The 21,788-nt window shown below is 38.9% G+C and overlaps 1 protein-coding gene across 1 annotated transcript in view; it reads left to right on the forward strand.

Moving 5' to 3' along the window:
- Positions 1-52: 52 nt before the first annotated feature.
- EMSY (EMSY transcriptional repressor, BRCA2 interacting) overlaps positions 53-21,788 on the forward strand; it is a 27,348-nt gene continuing 5,612 nt past the window's right edge. Inside the window, exons 1-9 of the mRNA XM_005425844.3 lie at positions 53-210; positions 691-799; positions 4,167-4,266; positions 4,911-4,985; positions 7,183-7,358; positions 8,608-8,760; positions 13,276-13,535; positions 17,979-18,246; positions 20,301-20,561. Coding sequence (XP_005425901.2) covers positions 730-799; positions 4,167-4,266; positions 4,911-4,985; positions 7,183-7,358; positions 8,608-8,760; positions 13,276-13,535; positions 17,979-18,246; positions 20,301-20,561 — 1,363 coding nt within the window. The 5' untranslated portion in view covers positions 53-210; positions 691-729. The remainder of the gene's footprint in view (positions 211-690; positions 800-4,166; positions 4,267-4,910; positions 4,986-7,182; positions 7,359-8,607; positions 8,761-13,275; positions 13,536-17,978; positions 18,247-20,300; positions 20,562-21,788) is intronic.

Raw genomic sequence — 21,788 nt, forward strand, 5'->3', positions numbered from 1 at the left:
CCCTCCCGAGCCCACGCTGGAAGCTGCGACGGCGTCAGGGCTTTTGTTCCCGGTGCCCAGCCCTCCCCACCCCCGTTCCTTGCCCGGCCCAAGCCCCGCTTGCCCAACTCGCCTCCGGCTGCTCTTTTTCCTTTATTATCCTCGTCGCATCGCGGAGATGCGCCCTCTCTCCCCGCCACCCACGGAGTCTCGCTGCGTTGGGATCGAGGTGTTTCCGTGTTTGGCTGATTTTTTTTTTGGGGGGGGGGCTGCTGTTGGTATGTGGAGAGCAAATTTTCACACACGGTGTTTTTGCCATCTTGTCATATAATATAGGCTGGCGCAAAACGCGTTCTCCGGGGGGAAGGGGAGCGTGCGGTTCGCTGGAAGAATTCTTTTAATAGGTACTCTGCATAAAGAGAGGGAGGAGACTTAAACATCATTTCGGAGAGCGTTTCAGCCTGAAAAAAATAGGCTTCAGAAGGAGACAGGACACCGTAAAAAGGATTGGGTGATGCATTTGAGCTAGAGAGCATAGGAAGTCCATCATGCTCTTGTGAAACTGCCGAATTCCTTCATGCCACTACAAAGATTGCGGCGGGGATGGGAGCGAATGTGTCGGTGGAGTTGTGAACAGGCTGAGGAGTTTACATTAATCGGCTTGGGAAATCAAGAAATGATGGGCTTGAGCGTTTATATTCCTTTTTTCAGCGAGGCTGAGCTCTGTGGGAGCACAGACACAAGGGAAGGATGCCTGTGGTGTGGCCTACTCTTCTGGACCTCAGTAGGGATGAGTGCAAGAGGATCCTTCGCAAACTGGGTACAGTAAGATACAATTTGTGGGTCTGTATTTTGCCCTTTTAAGATTTGCCTTCATGCTGCTTGCATGAAATATTTAAATATGTCTACAGGCAACTTGCAAGTAATTTCCTGCGTTTTCCATGTGTCATTGGTTTGACAGCACTGGCTTAAAGTTATGTTTGGCCAGCACTCAGCCCTGGCAAAATGAGTAGAGAAGAATTGTTTTGATGTGGTTGAATCTCTCTTGGATGTCCTAGTTGCTGTGTTGCAGGGCTGGGTTTTTCTGTCACTATTAGCATGCAGCAGATTTTTCAAAGAGAACCTTTGGGGTTGTTTGTTTTCCCTGTTTTGTTGTGGCTTTTGATTGGTTTTTTTTCTCCTCAGTTCTATATTAGACACCTATTAGACACCCCAAAAAACATGGTGGAATAGTGGAATCCTGGTTTAACTGCCTCTGTAGGGATGAATCAAGTATTGAAGTTATTATTGTGAAGACATAAAACAGGATTTAATAAAATGCTGTTTGTGATTTGCAGTTACACAGGTTGTCAGGGAAGTGGGAAAATGATGGCCTCACTCAACAGCCATAACCACAGGAATCTTTTTCATTGTTTCAAATGTAGCTCAGTATTTGAGCCCCCTGCCCAAGACAGTGGAAGATATTTTTGTGCTCTGTCTTTGTAGATCTAAGTGTATGAGGAGAGATGCTTCTGTGTTTTGGAAAGTACTAAAAACGTTTGCTCTTTGCTCACTTACCTGCTTTTGGCTACTGCAGGGGAGAGAATCCTTTGTTAGACCTTTGATCTGTTCTGGCATAGTTGGTTTTGAGTTCTTATGGCTGAATTTGTGTAATTAAGGATTTGGGGTTTTGCAACTTAAATGATACTAGATGGAAAAAGAAGAAAGCCTTATATTTTACAGAGTTTCTTCTGAGGACCATAATCTAGGAGATGATGTCAAGGAGAAAGTTGAGGCTCCCTCTAACTTCCTGTGACTGTCAAGTGACAGCTTTTCTTGTTCTCATTTTGTTTGACTGCTAAGAGATGATGTGCTGTATTTCTTAGCTGTGCCAAGGTTCTCATACATGGTGGAGCCATCGATTTTATTTTTTGAGAGTTCAGAACTTTTTTTCCCCTCCCTTTGCCCTTTTTATTTGATTTGTTTGGAATATGGGATTTGCGTGCTCTTGGAACAGTGATGCAGATGTTGCACGCAAGGTTGCAACAAGCTGTACGGTCTGATAAGGTGACAACCCTAAGTCTTAAACAAGGCTCAAGTACAGAAACTAGGAGGAAGCTCAGAGTGCCAAAAGCTTTTGACCAGATTTTGCTACTAAGTTTCATTAATGTAGCTGTGCTGGCTGGAAGCCTGGAAAAAAACCTTTCACTCGAGCTAACGGCGGTGTGCTGGTGCAGCTGAGCCAAACAGAACTGCAGCTACACCTCCTTCCATGACATAACCTAGGCTGACAGGAAGGAAAAAAAAATTCAAAAATAATAATTTTTGTTTTGCTGGCATGAGCTGCGTCCCCACAAGGGGGCCCTGCCTCTGTGAGCAGAGAGAAGGCGCACCACGGGACTGGGGGCTGAAGGAGCACAGGCAGTGGCAGCAATAGCTGTGTGACAGCCACATGCAGCAATAGCCATCTACTTTAGAGGGTCCTGCTTTTCCAGCTCACAGCCCAACATCTAATTTGGCTAATGGTACAGCAGTAGTGGGAGTACTCTGTAAGGAGTGAAGCAGGGATGTAGGTGAGGCTGAAATGCATCTTGAGGTATGCAGGACCTGGTGTTGGTCGTGGTTTATTACTGAACGAGGTGATGATCGTAGCACCTAACACTAACAATAATGATATTTACTTGCCAAACCCATTTTAGCTAGTTCATGTGTTTTGTGTTGCTGCATAAACACAAAGGGGAGGAAGTTACAGCTGTTCCGTAATCCTTACTAGCTTCCAAAAGACCAGAATGTGCATTTTTACAGCTATAGTGTAGAGGCTCTTTATTTGTAATGTAAAAGGAAAAAAAAGTATGCCCTTGATAAATAATTACATGGTTGCATCTGAGAATTACTTTAAGTTGTTAACAGAGGAAAATAATTAGTATAATGAATATTGTAACATGATTGTCTAAATAAATGTTGATATTAGTAATAACCATTGCATTAATTACTGAATGTTTTATAACTGAGGCTGTAAATGCTTCTGTAGGTCACTCAGCATCCCTGTGCAGGCTGCATAGTTAACCAAAATTACTCTGCTTTTTGTTTTATCTACTTAATTGGGACAGGACAGCAGAACTTCTTTTCAGCACAATTCCTTGATTCCATTTGGAAATTAGCTCTTTGGAATCCTAAATGGAAACTTTTCAGAAAAGCATCAGTCTTTTCTTTTGCAGCAAACTTCAGCAATGTTAGGTTTTGGCCTGCATCTTATATTCTTGGTTTTGGGTAACTGGGATCTGTTGTGGGCTTGTTTGGTTTGGCTGCTGAAATGGAAGTGTCAAATGAAAGGCACCTATATAAGGATCAAGAGAATTTTTGTTTTGGGTTTCCCTGGACAGCGTGAAGCTGAGAATAGCAAGTCATTCTTTGCCAAGTTAGCAGGATTCATTATTTGCATTAGATGTATCTTCACCCTGTCTGGCAGGACAAACTTCAAAAATATCAGTAGCCTTTTACTTTTCGATTTTTTTTAAAGTGCTGATGGCATAACATCTCAGTCACCTGGAATTACGCATTTCTGGTAAATCAGAGTTGTATTTTTGTGAGTTAGTCTTTGTAGTAGTTCTATGTTTAAGAACAGCTGGGTTGTTTATTTTGTGTTGAGCAGGGTTAATTCATTGTGTTGCATTACGTTCAGATTCAAGCAGTTGTACCATATCAAGTAAATAGGCATAAAAGATTATGATGATCACGTTTAACAAACTAGAGCTGGTGTTCTCCATGCTGCTTAGGGAAAGGCATTCCAAGAAAACCAGTTGCTGTTTTGATAGTGTATTTCTTTTTCCAAGCTGAGCTTTTCCATAAAGCTCATAATAATGATACGTGTGAAGAGAACTCTGAACTACTCTAAACAGTTTCCTCAAGCTTTTTGCCTAAATTTCAGGTCAGAGAGAGCTTGACACATTCATTTGGGTTTGTAAACTAGATAATCCTCTGTGATGAGACAGAGGATTGTTTCATAGAAGTGTTTTATGTTGCAGAGTAATTGACTGAGAGAGTTCCAAATCATCAATCTCTTTTGAAATAGCACTAAATCGTTGAAAGACATGTTACCCTTAATGACTTTGAAAATTATTAGAATGCTGTCGGTAACATGAAAAACAACATTTTTTCCCCTTTGCTGTGAGCATTAAATGGAAATATTATTCACTCTGATTTTTCAGAACTGGAGGCCTATGCAGGTGTCATCAGTGCCTTACGCGCACAGGGAGACCTTACAAAAGAGAAGAAGGATCTTCTTGGAGAACTCTCTAAAGTGCTTAGGTAACCCTGATCTTTTCAATCTAAGAACTATGACCTGTTTTCTTTTAAGGTGTTACATGCTTTTTCTTTCACTGGGATCACAGCGTAAATCTGAATTTGGAGAAGTTTTCTCCATGTTTCCGAGGTTTCATTCCTGTTCTCCTTGGAGTTTTTAATAAGGAAAACAACCATCCTTCAGTGGTAGAAGCCTTACTGGTTTGTTGGTACTTTTTGGGATACTGAGTGTTAAAAGGGTTACAGCCAGGTCGTGAATGTACACTGGCTTGGGGTTTTGTCAAGGTAGAACTCCAAGGTCTTTGAACCCAAGGTACCTCAAGAAAGAATGCTGTGTATCCTGTGTGAACTTCTCTGCTATATCCTTTAAATTTATTGATCTCATTAGGAGGTTGGATTCTAGCTGTTTTTCAAGGATACCCCGTGAACAGTAATGTTCTTTTCATTCTTCAGTAATATTTTTGAGCAATAATATGATTAATTCTCTCTGTGACAGCAAGGGTTGAGTGACAGTCTCTTAAATGTGAAGTCCTGTTCCCTTTATTCTCTTAGATAAATTATTCATAAGTTTAATTTTAGCTGGAATTTTTAGATGAATGTTCATGTTTTCCTCTGATTAAAATATATTGCTTTATTTTTTTTTTTAATAGTATTTCAACAGAGCGACATCGTGCTGAAGTTCGGAGAGCAGTAAATGATGAACGACTAACAACAATTGCACACAAGTAAGTTCCAAGTAATTTTGGCACTGATTTGCAAAAGTACCTTTTGGGAAATCCATTATGCCTTAACTGAATGGTAGAATTTTGATGATTGATGGTGGTTTAAAGAACCAGTAGTTAAAACACTGTATGGATGAAGGAATTACTGTATTAGATATACAGGGACCTAGAAACAGTTATTTAGTACCATTACATTTTGGATCCAAGGCTATCCCATTCACTGTACAAGTGCAATGTAAGAAACAGTTTTTTGGCATGGAGACGGTGCTGTAAGATAGACCAGAATAAACAGAGAATGGAGAAAATAGAGATGCTCCTAAGTAGGATGAATATGTTTGCTTTTGTTTGTTTCTTTGTTTTGCATTTAGTTTCATTTTAATCAGTTTGGAAAGGCTGTATTAAGAGGAAAAAGAAAACTACATGGAAAAGAAAAAGAAAGGAAAAGAGGTGGCAGATTAGCGGAAAACAGAGTATCAGCATAGAAAAGAAAAAATGGTCAGAGCAGAAAAAGCTGCAACAAGCTGATGACATCAGTGTCCACCACTCTCAGCGATGCAGCTGCTGTGCTGGCATCAGCTGGGCTGGTTCTTCCTTGCATTTGCTTTACAAGCTCCACATGATTTTGAGAGGTGGAGGAGCAGTAGACCAAGTGGTTATGTATTTTTGGTAATTACTTAATAGTCTTACTGTTAAGGACTGTCTTTAAACAGAGCTGCATTGTAAGTGTATTTTTTTCTTATTCTATGTTACAGCTGTTGACTTTTTAATGGTTTGACTGTTGTAGCTTTGGTGTTGTGAAGAGGAAAGAAAGGAAATAATATGAATAGCAGGACACTTGGAGTTACCAACTGTTTGATCCAAGTCTAGTCAAAATCAGCATACTGATTTAGTGCTTAAAAGACTTTAAGTTTTAATTTTCAAGTTTAAAGATTTAGAAGTATGCTGTTCACCAAACAAAACCTACCAACGTCCTTACACTCCTTTAAGTAAATGGGGAGGGAATAATGAAAAGCATGTAGTTGTCAAATCTGGATTCTTTTCTTGAATCAAGTTTTCCTTTTAAGTAGTACTTCTAGTCTTAGCTTTTTGCAGAGCATAAATAGTTTGCCCTGAGGTGTTGCACTTCAATGATATATTATAATCCAGACAAAGTGCTGATTTTCTTTATTTTTCCTATGGTGATTCCTTATGAGTGATGGTTGGTAATATAGTATTTGACTTACATAATTCTCTTAAGTCATTAGGAAAGTCTACTTTGCTAGCTTTTGTACCCTTTATTTTTTGTTTTTAAAATGTATCTTTACCTTAGCTTATGTAGCTCTCTTTATCTGCATATGTATGAGGAATGCTGAAGCATACCAAGATTTAATAACAGAGCAGATACTCTGCATTTTACAAACTACTTTGTAGTAGCTCTTGCTGCAATTTGCTTGAAATATTTCATGTGAGAAGTTATTTTTTAGAATATATTAATACATTAAATGGGTTGATTTGCTTAAAAACATTACAGCATTGAAAAATAATTTGCCATTTTGGTTTTGCTGATTTGACAAATGACTCATGTAAAACAGTCAAAAATATTTCTCCATCTAGATAAGAAGAGTGTTTTTATGAAACATTCTAGTGTGGGTGTAAGTACTGAGGTTAAGAGCAAGCTAAGAGCCGAAGACAGCTTTCTGTTTAGAAAGATGCTTAAGGTGCATTTAAATAATCTCATGTTCTGTCACCTTGTTTGGGACTACTTTAACAAGCATCAGAAACTCTTCTGTTGGGGTAAAATAAAGTTTCTCTTAGAAGCTGAGAGTTTTTCCCTGTAACATAATCCATTTCAATAGTATTTTATGATATCTGTTTGGTTTCTTGGTATTTTCATAATCCAGAAGTAGACAGCACAGCAACTGAATAGTAGCTAACCTAATGTAGGGGGTTTGAGTATGGCATTTACACACCTCTAGCCCTCGAACAGCTCTGCACAACAAAACAACAGAAGAAGAGTCAACTCTTCAATTTAAAATGGGAGGGGTTTTATATCAGGTGACAAAATGCAATGGCTTTCATGAAATAAAGTTGAGTATTAGTGCTCTAGTATGTCTTAAACTGCCTTTTAGACTTGCACTCTTGGAAAAGAAATGTACTCAAATAGGATACTGAGTATTTGGAAACTGGTATAAATACTTACAGTACATGCATTTCTGTTTAGTATGTCTGGACCAAACAGCTCTTCTGAGTGGTCCATAGAAGGTCGTCGGCTGGTGCCGCTGATGCCACGGCTTGTGCCACAAACAGCTTTCACTGTCACCGCCAATGCTGTTGCCAACGCAGCCATCCAGCACAATGCGTCTCTTCCAGTTCCTGCAGAAACTGGGAACAAAGAAGGTGAGAGAAAAATGGAGTTCTGCTGCAATCTATGGGAATGTAAAAACAACATCACAATAGAAACTGGTGTCTTAGATTTTAAGTGTTAAATATTAAAGATATTTTAACGGGCCTTGGAGCAACCCAGTCTAGTGGGAAGTGTCCCTGCTGATGGCAGGGGGTTGGAACTAGGTGATCTTTAAAGTTCCTTCCAACCCAAACCATTCTATGAACCTATAAAAAAATCCAAATCTTTCTTACCAAACATTATTCACAGAAATATAAAATACCCCTTTTTTTAAAGATATCTTTGTGGTATCTGCAGCATTAATCTGACTGCTTTGTGTTGTTGACACTCTTGCAACTGAAATATGAAAAGAACCCAGTTTGTCAGGAAATGATATTCACTGATTAACTTCTTCAGCTCTGTAAACTTCAGCTCTAAAAACTTGGACTAATGGCTAGATTTTGTAAAGTTCTGTAAGTGATGAAAGCTGTTTCAGCATGTTTTGTTTTAAGAGTGCAAGTAGGTTTTGGTTAAAATCAAGAAAATACCACTTTGGGTTTTTTCCTTCAGATTAAATGTACTATGGGAACAAGTAAAAAGGTTGCTTTCTGTTTTTCCTAGGCTTTCTAAATAATGGTAGTACACATTCCAACTAGTGTAGCTCAGCAGGCTTGAATTAGGCTTCATACAACTGGAGAATGTGTAACAAGCTGTTTTATCTTGAATCTTGAAACAAGCTGTTTTATCCTGGTTTTGTGAGAAGTACTGTATCATTGTGTTATTTCTTAAAAGCAATGGTTTAAAAAAGCTGATTAGCACAATCAGTTTTTCACTACTGAATGAATATTTTGGTTTTTTCAACTGATGTATTGTTGAGGCAATAACACTTTTCAATCAGTTACTAGTCTAGATGTGATCACTTACTGACAAGCAAAAAGACCAACATATTGAATTAATGCTAAAATTAAAAGTAACAAATTTTAAAGTAAAAGATCAATACAAAAAAATTTCACATTGGCAGCATAGATTTTTGGGGATGGGAGGATAGGAGTTTAGATCTTTGTGTTGTCTTTGAAGATCATTAATCTCATGGCCATGCTTAGCTCAAACTGGGGAGTATTCCACAGTAACAGGAATGCAGGGGCAAAACCATAGATAGTAAACCCAGTAAGTCTTTGGCTTCCATTTCAGTTGTAAAAATAGTGATAGAATAATGGGATTCTGCACTTCAGTTATATGGAAGGTGTCTTTTCTCCTCTTCAGTGGTGGTTTGCTATTCCTACACAAGTACCACTTCAACCCCAACATCTACCCCTGTTCCAAGTGGCAGTGTAGCAACAGTGAAGTCCCCCAGACCTGCCAGTCCAGCCTCCAATGTAGTCGTCTTGCCAAGTGGAAGTACTGTTTACGTCAAAAGTAAGTGATACTAGCACCTGATCAACAAAAAGGGAAAGAAAGGGAGAACATGGCTGAAGCATAGACCAAACTAAACACTCCAGCATTGAGCAAGTCATTTCAGGCCTTTGTGCCTTCGTTTAGTCTAGAGAGTGAATTTATTGCTTCCCTTTTTCAGATAAATAGTGTTCAGGATAAATCCACTCACTGCAAAATGCTGCAAGGAGAGCAAGTGAAAAATATTTTTGAACTTAAATGTAGACATTTCTGTATATCAATGAATTTCTGATCCATCTTGTTGAGAACTAATGCATAGTAGTCACTTAGTTGAATTAGAAAAGGTCCCTCTTTTCCACTTTCACAGTTGACATAGAATTTTTTATTTTTGGATGCAGTTTGGCAGGGGTTTATGCTTATATACTATCTGGCCATTTTGTGATTTACCTGGAAGTCAGTCTTAGTGAAGCTTGTGTTCCTTGGCAGCTGCGAAAACTTCATATGAATTCCTACCAGAGACCCATCTTCATGTAATTAAATCTGGAAATCCAGGACATAGAATCTAGAAACAGTCTTTTTTCTTCAGAGGGTGTATGTTCCCCATCTTTGTTTGGCTAGTAAGTCAGCTAGTTCTAAAAGCAGATTATGTTCTCATATATATGCCCTCATCATGGGTAGTTTTATTTTACTATGAAAATGTTTCCTTCAGTTCTTATTTGATTCTATCAAAACAGCAAGTTAAGATTAGTAGTAGATAAATGCTGTTTTTATGCTTGCTCTGTATACCTTTAATATTTAAAAAAATATTTAATTATTAAAAATTATTATCTTTATGCTATGTGCATACATCTGTATAAGCTTCTAGCTAATCAGAAATGCCACTTAGTACATAAATATAATGTTACTTGCAAAAAGCCATTGTTAATGGCTCTATCAACCCATGAAACCCATTACATTGAGGTTTTTAATTTTTCTGATCTATGCACTAATCACTTGGTTTTAGTTTGAAGATTCAGGGGAAAACATTCTATACATCTTAAAATTTTCATGTAGACTTTATTGAATTTCTGCATGATAATGAGTATCAAATAAGTCTAGACACACAATACAGGGATGATAGTTTTCATTGTCTGTCCCTAGATTTAATTTTTTTTCCCTACTTCGTGTGCTTTGTTTTGTTGTTATTGTTTGTTGGGTTTTTTTTAAGGAATTGTGTGTCTTTCAGAGTATGTTACATCAGTCACATTGATTTTAACAAACCTGCTTAGGAGCAGATTTGGAAGATCTGAGTTACAGTCAGGACTTTGCCACTGGTCTGTGGTGTAACCTCTTCCAAGTCACAGTCTGATTGAGCCATTAACCTTTCCATGACTCTGCTTCCTTACTTATCAAGTGTGAGTTACAGTCAAAGCTGTATTACCTTTTAGCTAAATGTCTGTGGAAAGCTTTGTACAGGAATTTCTAACATGAAATGATGAGAATAATATTCTTGCAAAACCCCAGCAGTGAAAACAGGAGATGAAATGAGCTATACTTAACATAAAATAATGCTCTGCTAGTTTAATGTTACTTTCTTATGTCTTGATGGATTGGTTGATGGATTTTTTTGTGGATGAGGACCGCAAACAAAGTTTTCTCTATTTCTTGGTGCCCCACCAAAATAACAACTGTGTCCTAACATGCTAGCTGCATGTGGATTTTGTATTTAAATGGATTCTGAGGTTTTTAAATGACTGCACGCATTCAATATGATTAATGCACTCATAGTTACAAGTTTCTACAGTGCACTCACAGTAATACTTAGAAGCCTGTCCGTAATAATCCTTTAAGTTATGTAATCAAACCTCTGCTTTATAGAGGGAGGTCACCACTAGGCTTATTCAGGGTAAATAGAGTAAATTATTGATTAGAATATATTGATTGATTGAGAATAGGATAGAATATATTGATTTGAAATCTGATTTTACAGATCCACACTTCACTTGTACTGCTACAGCCAACTAAAGCTATGTTTTTGAAGTTTGCTTCTCTTCCCCAGTTCAGTTTCCTGTCTCTGTAGATACAATTGTCAGCCTTTGGACAGGTACCTGCAAATGAGCTGCTACTCCTGCTGAGAGAGAATACCATTTTTCCACAATTGCCTGTTGTGGTGCTGGGCAGTTTCTTGTCCATGTTGGTTCTTGCATCTTCACTTTTTGAATGCCAGAATATTAATTTTAATTAGAGATTGGCCATAATTAGATCTTGGCCCTACTAGAGATTGACTACCAACCAAATTTGCTTTGATTACCAGCAAGACTGCTTTTTGCTGTGATGCTGTTCTTTGTCTTTAGGCTCCAGGCACATGGAACAAGACTTTCAGTCATCTTTTGCATAGGCAGGATTGCATCTGTTCAGCTTCTCTCTGATTGTTTTTCTTTTTAAATGGTTTGACACAGGTTAGCATGGTAAATATAAATAACAGGATTGCAGATTTGTCAGGGTTGGAAGAGACCTTCAAGATCATCTGCCTCAACCCAGCACCATCATAGTCACCCCTAAACTACATCCCCAAGTGTGTCATTCAGATACCTCCTGAACACTTCCAGACTGTTGTCTCCCCAGGCAACTAACTCCAATGCCTGACCACTCTTCCAATGAGGTTTTTTTTTTTCCTAATACCTAATCTGGTCCTCCCCTGGCACAATTTGATACTATTTCCTCTTGTCCTCTCACTTGTTACCTGGGAGAAGAGCCCAACCCCCATCTGGCTACACCCTTCTGTCAGGGAGTTGTTGAGAGCAAGAATGTCCTCCCATAACCTCGTTTTCTCCAGTCTGAGTCTCCCCAGGTTCCTCAGCTGCTCCTGCTGCTCCAGGGCCTTCCCCAGCTCTGTTTCCTTCTCTGAAAGCGCTCCAGCACCTCAGTGTCTCTCTTGTCAGGAGGTGCCCAGAAGTGACCCCAGGACTGGAGGTACTTCAGCAGTTTCCAGCACAGGGCATGGTCACTGCCCTGGTCCTGCTGCCACACCAGTGCTGATGCAGGCCAGGTGCCCTTGTCCTTGACCACCTGGGCACACCTGGCCCATATCCAGCCAGCTTTGGCCAGCATCCCCACATCCCTTCCTGCCTGGCCACCCTCAAGCCACTCTGCCCCCAGCCTGTGGCTCTGCATGAGATGGTTGTGATCCAAGGACAGGACCTGGCACTTGACCTTGTTGAACCTCAGCCATGGATCCAGCTTGTTCAGATCCTTCTGTAGAGCCTTCCCGCCTTCAATGCTACCGAGTAGCTGTGAGAGGTTTGCAGAGTTACTAATCTGTGTGTGGTGGTGTTTGCAGGGGTCCCAGGATGAGAGAAGAGACAAGTATCTTGACTCCATGTTTCAGAAGGCTGATTTATTATTTTATGATATATATTATATTAAAACTATACTAAAAGAATAGAAGAAAGGATTTCATCAGAAGGCTAGCAAGGAATAGAAAAGAATGGAATGATGATAAAATCTTGTGACTGACCAGAGAGTCCGAGACAGCTGGACTGGGATTGGCCGTTAACTAAAAACAGCCACGTGAGACCAATCAAAGATGCACCTGTTGCATTCCACAGCAGCGGATAATTATTGTTTTTCTTTTCCTCTGAGGCTTCTCAGCTTCTCAGGAGAAAAGATCCTAGCAAAAGGATTTTTCATAAAATATGTCCGTGACACCTGTGCCTTTCCATAATTTATGAATCTGTTGCCTACTTTGGCAAGTTTCATTTGGATTTAAGATCCATTAATCATGCTGTTATCCCTTCCTGAGCTGAGTATTGCAGCAGATTTTTTTTTCTATGTGTGCAGGAAAAAAGAACTCTTTTGAGCCTGGACTTCTTTTGTTTTTCATTATTGTGTGTTAGGTGCCATTTTATATCTGTTGCACAAAATGCACCAAAAAAGGCGAAAGCAGATGAAGTGAGGATTGACCTTCACAGTTAAACTATATAATAAAAAAAAGAATTACATCTCAAGATGCTGTATTAAGGTGAAAGGCAGAAGAGTACTGTAAGGGTAAACATGACACAAAAGGAGGTGCAAAGGCTGAAGTCTAAGGAGACTATAGGAGGATAAACTTCAATAGTCCAGTTGCTGTAAACAAAACCACCACCAAAAAGAACCCCAAAGTAGTGTAAAAGTTTAAACTAAAATGTGTGTGACATGATCCCAATCCCCTTGTGTGTGTAGCTTCACTAGTCAAACTTCTGTAGACAGAATGAAAACCCTGTACTGGCTCTTATGTTCTTTTAATCTCTCAAACTGAGTGAAGTAACCCAGTAACTGAGTAGCTTGGGCTTTTGGGTGATTTGTCCCTGATTCATGGCGCTGAGTGTGGCCCATATCAAGAACTAAGAGCATCTGAGGTGTGATACAGCTTGGTTGTGACCATAAGATGTAATTTATCCTTTATTTCTTTTTATCTTACTTGAAAGAGGGTGTAAGACTCAAAAAGGATGTAGTGTTTCAGAGAGCACTGAGATCTGCAGACAGGGGAAACACAATTTAGAGAAAGTATTTCTTTTCCAGGTGTCAGCTGCTCAGATGACGATGAAAAGCCCCGCAAAAGACGGCGAACGAATTCTTCTAGTTCTTCCCCTGTTCTCCTGAAAGAAGTCCCGAAGGCAGTGACTCCTGTCACTAAAACTATCACAGTGCCTGTAAGTGGGAGCCCCAAAATGAGTAATATAATGCAGAGCATTGCCAACTCCTTACCACCACACATGTCGCCTGTGAAAATAACCTTCACTAAGCCCTCAACACAGACAACAAACACCACAACACAGAAGGTATGTGGGGGAAGCTGCCAAATGTTCCTTTATTCTGGTTTTATCAATGAATAAGATGTGATGTTTGACTCTTCCTTTCTGTGATCTGACTAGCTGTTTTTTAAGGATTGCACTTGGGATAAGGTAATCCCTCTTTAAAACGAGCAAAGGGAAAACCAAACTCATGTATGAATTTAGTTCACCTGTGTGTGAAAGGACCTGGATTGACAGCCGTGGAGACTGAAGCCCTCTTTTTATCCACAGAACAGGTACAGCACAGGCAGCGGGAGTGCAAGCTTCCCCCAGACTGCCCCACCAATGTGCCTCAACCCTGACCTGAAGGGACCACTTCTAGGGATGAGAGGGGATTCAGTCTCCATGCTCATTCAATTCTTGGCCTGTCTGGTGAGACTGCCAACAAGGTTACCAGTTAGTACCATTTGTGGTGTTGGGTTTTGTGATATGGACACTAGTCCACTGAGAACTGGATCACATAGGCCACTGAACAGCCTTCAGATGGTAACAACTGTTGGTCAAAGGTAATCTTTCTTATTTCTATTTTCCTTATTTATAATTACTCTTTGCAGTAGTAGAATTCCAGGACGGATGGCATGGGCTTTCCCTTGCCAAGCCTTTTATCTAGAGACTAGTTTTTTGGGATCTGTAATGCTTATTCTTGGAGCTGGTCAAAGTCCAGGGGCTTTATTTTCCTTTCAGTACTAGTGTGCCATTTCTCATTCTACATTAACACTGTTACAGTGGTCAAAATCAGTTGCATTATTTCAGCTGAGTGTGCCTAGCTTTCACCACAATGCAAAGTGCAGAAAAGGTTTTCCTCATTTAAATTTTGTACTGGACTTAGATTTTTAAGTGCCTAATCTATGGCATTACTGCATTACCATTCTTTAGGAGGCATTTCAGTTGTGTCTATTTTTCTGTTGTAAAGATTTTAAAAAAATGAATGGTTCAGACCAAGTTCATCCTTGGTACAGTTATTTAGTACAGCAGACTTCAGGGAGACGTAGGGTCTCTGTGGAATTAATTTTGCCTCAATACCAACAGACTTATGCTAGGCTGGCCACTAACAAGCATTTTTTTCCAGCAGCGAGAGTTTGACTATTGAGCTCAAACCTTTGCTTGGTATTTGTCCTACTGGTCTTCTTTATTGCTTTATGACTCTTTTTGGATCAGCAGAGTTCCCATGTCTTGATTTTTGGAAACTTTAAAACCAAGTAATGTGCAATAAAGATATTGGCTTTCTGACCTCTCCCTGCTCCAGGGAAGATGCTTTCATTTGATTCACTGTTCTTTAACAGTGTCCTTAATCAAATTTCATCTCTGAATATATGAGTGTATTAGAGAAATCCATGTGTGAGCATAAACCATCAAATTAAATTCAGTGCAGCAAGTCCACAGCTACTGCAGGGCTTAACCTATCCATCCTGTTGCACATTAGGGTTATAATTAGTGAAGGAATATTTTTTTGCCTTAAATATCTGTAGGGTTGTATTAAGCATGGGTGTGTTATATCATGGAAGTTAAAGATGGAGTGTACTAAGAAGAGTGGACTGTTGATAGGACCTTTCCTGCAGTTATGCCTCTCCACTTGTTCTGACTTGGAAATTTTAGAGTTCACTTTGCATTATATTATTTGACTGTCTTACTAATCTGCAGTGACAGGAAAATCAGTGCTTGTTTTGTTAGGCAGTCAGGGTAGTGTTTGTATCTGAACTTGTCACAGTGCCCTCTTTTGTTGGATTTAGATATGCCAAAAAATATAACGATGATTTTGGTGGGAGAAATCCCCTTTAGTAGCTTTAAATTAAAAGTCGGTTCTGTTGATTCATATCCAACAGGACATTTCCAATTTGAGTGTAAGTTGTTAGATATGAATGAAATTCTTTGTTTCTGCATGCCACCTCTTTGAATTGTTTTGACATTTTAGTAGGTTGGAGGAAGATCTGTCATAACAACTAATGATGTCACAGCTCCAGTTTCTGGATTCTCTTGTAATAAAATCACCTCTGTAGGACATGGAAGGAATCTAGCTAGTGAAGTTTCTGGCAGTTATAATAACCTTATTTTTTCAGGGACTAAGTTTTGACATCTCTCAAAATAGAGCTGACAGGACTAAATTCAGTACATGTCAGGAATTAGATTTTACTGTAACAACTAGAACCATCAACAACAAAATTACCACCTTGATTTGTGTGTGTGTGTGTTTCAAGTCAGGCAGTTTCTCTGCTGTACAATATGGGATACAGTTTTGGTACCCATGATGAGATTATTTGGATCATTTCATCATATATGACAGAATAGTATTTCAGAAATACAGTGGTTGTGATTTGAACTTTAATACTTAGATTTTTACTTGAATTTTGTGTTTACTGGATATACTTCATGCATGTGAAAATAACCTTCACTAAGCCCTCAACACAGACAGCAAACACCACAACACAGAAGGCACTGAACTTTGCTCTGCTCTGTTAATTTTGAAAGATGAGGTAGAATAGACAGACACAAACCTGCTTAGTCACAGTATAGCAGTCGCTGTTGAACTGTAATGCTTTGCAGGCTTTATTCCTTCCTTGATTGAATAATGTATTTTTAAGTGATAATCGTGGACTTAAGGAAATGCAGTTGTCTGCAGGAGTTGTGATTATGCCCAGTTCCAGTCTACATATCTCTGTTAGTTTTGATGCTGAACTTGCCCTGTTGTAGTATAGTTCATATTCACTCTAACCTGTAATCTGCCTTTTTAATCTGCAAGTTGTCCTTTGACTGTGTTCCTAAACTAGTTACTCTGAGTGGAATGGAGCTGACCCTAAACTTCAGACAGTTGGAAGTATTCCCAGTGTAAACTGACAGTTTAAGAAACAGGATAAAACTCCAGAGGCATATCATAGAATCCTTTCACTTCAATTCTCACACTAGAGCAAGCTGTGTCATGTTCAGCTCATCTGCATGTTTGTAGCCTAAGAGCAATTTGAGAAAGGTGTTTTGGTTAAATCAAAATTAGGCAGAATGCAAAAATAAGACTGATGCAGAGAAAATGTTCTCGCTGGAGAATGCAATCAAGTAGAAAAGCAGCAGAATGTGGAAACCTTCAGACACAGGTTGGTTGTGGTCAACCTGCTATAGCTTGTGGGGTAGTAAGGTTTTCATTTTCCTCAGATCAAGACATTAAAGATTTACCTGAGCAGCAGAGACCATCAAAGTAAGAGCTGGGACAAATGGAGAGGCCAAACCAGCCATATTGGTGAAATTTGCTGCTTTTATTCCATCCATGTGGCTATTTCCCTTTTATTTATTTTTTCTTTTCTTATTTTTCTTTAAGCAAATTATAAACTTGTAATCTCTTGATGCTTGGTTTGTTGCTTAAGTCTGTTTCTGGTGCCATTATCATATTATTTCTTTATCAGGCAAGGTTTCAGTGGTGCTTGGCTAGCAACGTAAGACTTTGTGTGAGCTGACACAGGTTTTCTTTGCCCCTTTTGTGCCTTCTTTTTCTATTGGATTTTGTTACATTGCATCATTAATAAGTTAAAATTTTCAGGGTTTTAATAAACAAAATTTTTCTTGGGACAACAGCATTATTAAAGTAATTTCTCAATATTCTTGCGTGATAAATTGAAAATGTTGTATTTTTGTGCTTCTTTTTCTATTTTAGCTATGTAAGTACAAGGAGGGACATATAAGTTGAATAAAAGGAATTTTTTTATGTAAACAGTCCCCATATTCAATACTTAATAAATGTTTAGTTTCCTGGGTGAGTTGCACAAGGACAGACTTCTTCCAGTGCTGTCATGAATTCTGTGTTTTTCTATGTCAGATCAGATTAGTGGAGTTGTAGTTGTAACTTGCACTGGGGTGGTGTTTATTCTCTTTGGACAAATCAGAAAGAATTTCTTGCTGTTTAAAGCACTAAATAAAGCAGAAATTGCTTCAAACCTACAGCATTTTTCTTTCACTGATGAAATATTATTTACAGCCTTGCAGATCAAAAGCATTTCCCATTACTGACTCAGCAAGTGCTTGTTAATTATTAAAGAAGAAGAAATCTATTTTCTCTCATTGCTGTTTCTTGATATTTTTGCAAGGTTTGGAAGAGTGACACTTAAAACTTGCTGGAAATCCATTCAGTTTCTCTTAAAATGGGTTTCAGGCTTCCTAGCTCAGTTTAATGAAGTCAAGGTCATTCCTGTCTGTTTGCCTTCAGACATGAGATAATTTTACTTTATTCAATAGTAGTTGTTTTTCTTAAAAATACTAATTTTAAGGAAATGTTTATCACCACTTCTTCAAAATAGTTGAAACTTTTTCTTGTGAGCAAATGTGATTGACAGTCTTAAAAGCTCTTAATAAACATGTATCCCTAAAACTAAATAGACAGACATGTTACTGAAATATATATGCAAGGAACAAATGAATTTCTTCTTGTTTTTTTTTTTTTTTCTTTTTTAGGTCATAATAGTAACCACCTCTCCAAGCTCAACTTTTGTACCCAACATCCTTTCCAAGTCCCACAACTATGCAGCAGTCACAAAACTTGTCCCAACATCAGTCATTGCCTCAACTACTCAAAAGCAGCCCGTGGTTATCACTGCTTCCCAGTCCTCTGTGGGCAGCAGCAGCAGCAGCTGCTCCACTCCCTCCTGCACTGCAAATACCATTGCTGTGACTGCTGTAGTGTCATCCACACCGTCAGTGGTTATGTCCACAGTAGCACAAGGTATGGCAATTCTCTTATCAAGGCTCTTTCACTGAGGAATTGGACTTCGCATTGAGAATAGCACTGGGGAGATGCACTTTTTGTTTATATATGAGTGAAGCACAGGACATGTGAAAGAAATCTGCTGAGGAAACCAATCCAAGAGGCTCCAAGAACTAAAGTTCTTGTTGAACTGTTTTCCTCTGTACTTCAACAGATAATGTGCAGATCCTCTTTTTAAAGAGGGTGTGATGCGATGGGGTGACCTAGCTCTAAAACAATATAAGCCCAAAATGACTGCCTTCAAGGATTTGTCTGGTGCATAGAAAAATGTATATTTTCAATATTTGAAGGTGATTGCATCTTTAAAAGCCCAGTTTACAAAAACATGCAAAGTTAACACCAAGTAAATACAACTTATTAACATGCCCAGATGACAATTCTGAAAGGTAGAGAAGTGTTTACACCTTTTTATTGGTGTCTGTTATCAGCATGCCAGCTTTAAAGTCCTTTATAATTAAGACCTGAATGGGCCTGATTAAAATTCTTAGGTTTCTGATTTCAAATTCCAACTGTGTATGCTAGCTTGACTGGTTCAGCTTCACAGCCACCAGCTAGCATTTAAAAGGGAAGCTGTGAATGAATGAATGAGTGAATGAATGAATGAATGAATGAGCCTTAGTGAGCAGCACTTGAAAGAAAAACTGCCTGACAATTACAAGTGTCACATCACAATTTTTCCTGGTCTGTATTTTCCATTCGTGCTCCATTCCACAGAACATTGGGTTGCTATATTGAGGCTGAGAAGGTATTTTCCTTCCTTATTGCTTGTATTAATATAATCAGATATTATTCTGTGGAGCAGAAGGGCTCACAGCAGGCTTTCATATTGTTTGAACTGTTGATGCTTAGTTGGGTTTGATCATGGAGGAGGCTTTAATTCTAAAGCACATTAGGTGGAGTATCTCTCCAACAGTTTTTTTTTCCCAAGACTGTCAGTGGCATTGCAGAAGATGCTGGTGAAAAGCTGGTGACATGAACTGGTAATATCTTCAAATGTAAAGTTAAACTCATGAATGAAAAGAGCTGCCCAAGGAAGTGGTGTAGTCACCTTAAATGATGCAGTGAGAAAAGGGTTGCTTATTTAGATTGCCAAAATTCTATCTTTACTATGATTTCTGTCATTATCACTGCCATCTGTTTCTGTTTTCCACTGCAACTGGGATTTAGTTAAAAAATGACTTCATAAGATATGGACTTTATTCGTTTTGGTGTTTATGGATGTGTAGTTTAGAATTATATACAAAGTCAGATTTTGCTGTAAATGTTGTGACAGCTGTGTAGGGGAATGACAGAAATAAGTAATAAGATTTATTTGGGAACTTTGTCTTTCCATCTTACTGCAGACTTCTTTTAATCACTTCTGCTTATAAGATCACCTACCCTAACAGCACAAAAGTGGCCCACAGTTTTATAACTTACATACAATCACTTGATTTTTTTTAAATTCCAAACAACTCTTTTCCTAGCACAAACTCCCTTCCAATGATGATGGGTTTGATATTTGACATTGTCCTAATGCCAGCTTCTTGCAATTGTGATTTTAGAATCATTGAATCACAGAATGTTTTGGGTTGAAAGAGACCTTAAAGATCTAGTTCCAGCCCCCCCGCCAAGGGCCAAAACACCTTCCACTAAACTAGATTGTTATAAATATTTATAAATACAAATATATCTATATTTAAAATACTTTCACTATAGGTATTTTGCTGTCTTGAAGCTTAAAGATGAGACTTTGGAAATATTATTGAATTATATGTATTACAAAAGGTGCAGAAGTAAACTGGCTTTGTGGTCTTTTTATTAGCTGCTGTTCTGCTGCCACATTGAAAATCTGTATGAAGCTCCATTGCCTCCTAACAGGGAACTTCTGCTACATGGGAGCTTTATTTCCTCACATATATCAATGTATTTTTCAGTAGGAAAGATAATTGAAATGTAAGATTATTTTAGAAATTATAGTATTTTTCTTTGTCATTGCACTGGTGAATCTTAAACCCTTTGCTCTTTCACAGGTGTATCTACATCAGCAGTTAAAGTTGCCTCTACCAGACTACCTTCCCCAAAAGGTTTGGTTGGGAATCCAACTCAGATCTTAGCACAGTTTCCCAAACAGCATCAGCAATCTCCCAAACAGCAGCTGCACCAAGTCCAGCAGGCCCAACAGCAGCAGCAGCAACCGCAGCAGCAGCAGGAGCAGAGAGACCTGGAGGCAGGGATGCCCTGTCCTCGCTGGCAGGCCAGTCGTATCCCCTCTGAGAGAGTTTATAGTGGATGTACTTCAGCACTATCTCCCGGTTATCATAGCCTCTTCTCCCCGGATGAGCCATAATTCCCACGAGGAAGCAGCAAGAGGAAGGGAGAGAGGAAGAAGAGGAGCAGGATGAACCCAAAAAAGTAAAGCAGCCAATAATAATAAAATTAATAACACCAAAAATTATAATCCAGTTATTGTATTGGACACGGTTTCATTCATGCTGGTGTGGGGGAGCTCTTGGGGTCTCGGAGGTACTTTTGTCTGTCTTCTCAGTGTTTCCTCCTTGGTTTGAGATGCACGGCATAAATAGGGATTAGAATGCTGTAAATACTTTACTTCCAGGTGCACATTTATTACTTATTATAAATTTACTTTAGGACCATTTCCTCCTCGGTGTTGAAATACATCTTAAAAAATATTATACCGACTCAAAATCAGGTGCATTTTCCCCTAGGTGCTGGACTGCCACGGACACGAAGGAGCGGATGAACACACACTGTAAAAACTGCAATTCAACACAATTTGCTAAAGCAGCCTTGGATGGACGTTAATCCAATGCACTTTATGCTAGAAACCTCAACATTAGGTTTTGGGTTTTTTTGTTACACAAACTAAATTTCCTCTGTAAAGTACTTACTTGGACTATAAATATGTTCCTCTGTCAAGTTTCCTCTAAAAGAAAAATAGCAACAATAAAATCCAAACATCACAAGTCTTCAGAAGCGTGAAGTTCTGGTTGCTTTGATGCTTCAAGTCAACAAGGGGATGGGAAAGGGGCAAAAAAAAAAAAACTTCTACGATTTCAAATGTTTTTTCCCAGACTCCTGTTTAACAGACATCTTCAAAGATGTGTCAAAGCTCAGAAAATCCCGCCTCGCAGACCGGGAAGGCGAACAACCCCAAAGAGACGGAAAATCCTGGAGACCAGATGAACCACATTTGAATCCAAGCTCTCGCAGAAGTGCTCTGTTTTCCCTCCAGTGCAACGTACAGACATATGCATTTACGTAGTTTCATTCAGACACCGATCGCAGGAACCCGGTGCTTCCACACACACGCACGCACACACCCAAAAAATTAAAAATTTTAAAAAAAATTGTATGTATTTAAGAAATTAATTCTTTTTCACAAGAAAGAACGCAAAAAATAAAAAAACGAAAATTAAAATAAAGAAGGAAAATTGCTTTTCTCTGCTGCCATTTCCCGAGCAGCTTTGTATCGGCGGAGGAAGAGCCCCTGGCGCTGC

Source organism: Geospiza fortis, unplaced genomic scaffold (assembly GCF_000277835.1).
Source record: "Geospiza fortis unplaced genomic scaffold, GeoFor_1.0 scaffold154, whole genome shotgun sequence".
Lineage (NCBI taxonomy): Eukaryota > Metazoa > Chordata > Aves > Passeriformes > Thraupidae > Geospiza > Geospiza fortis.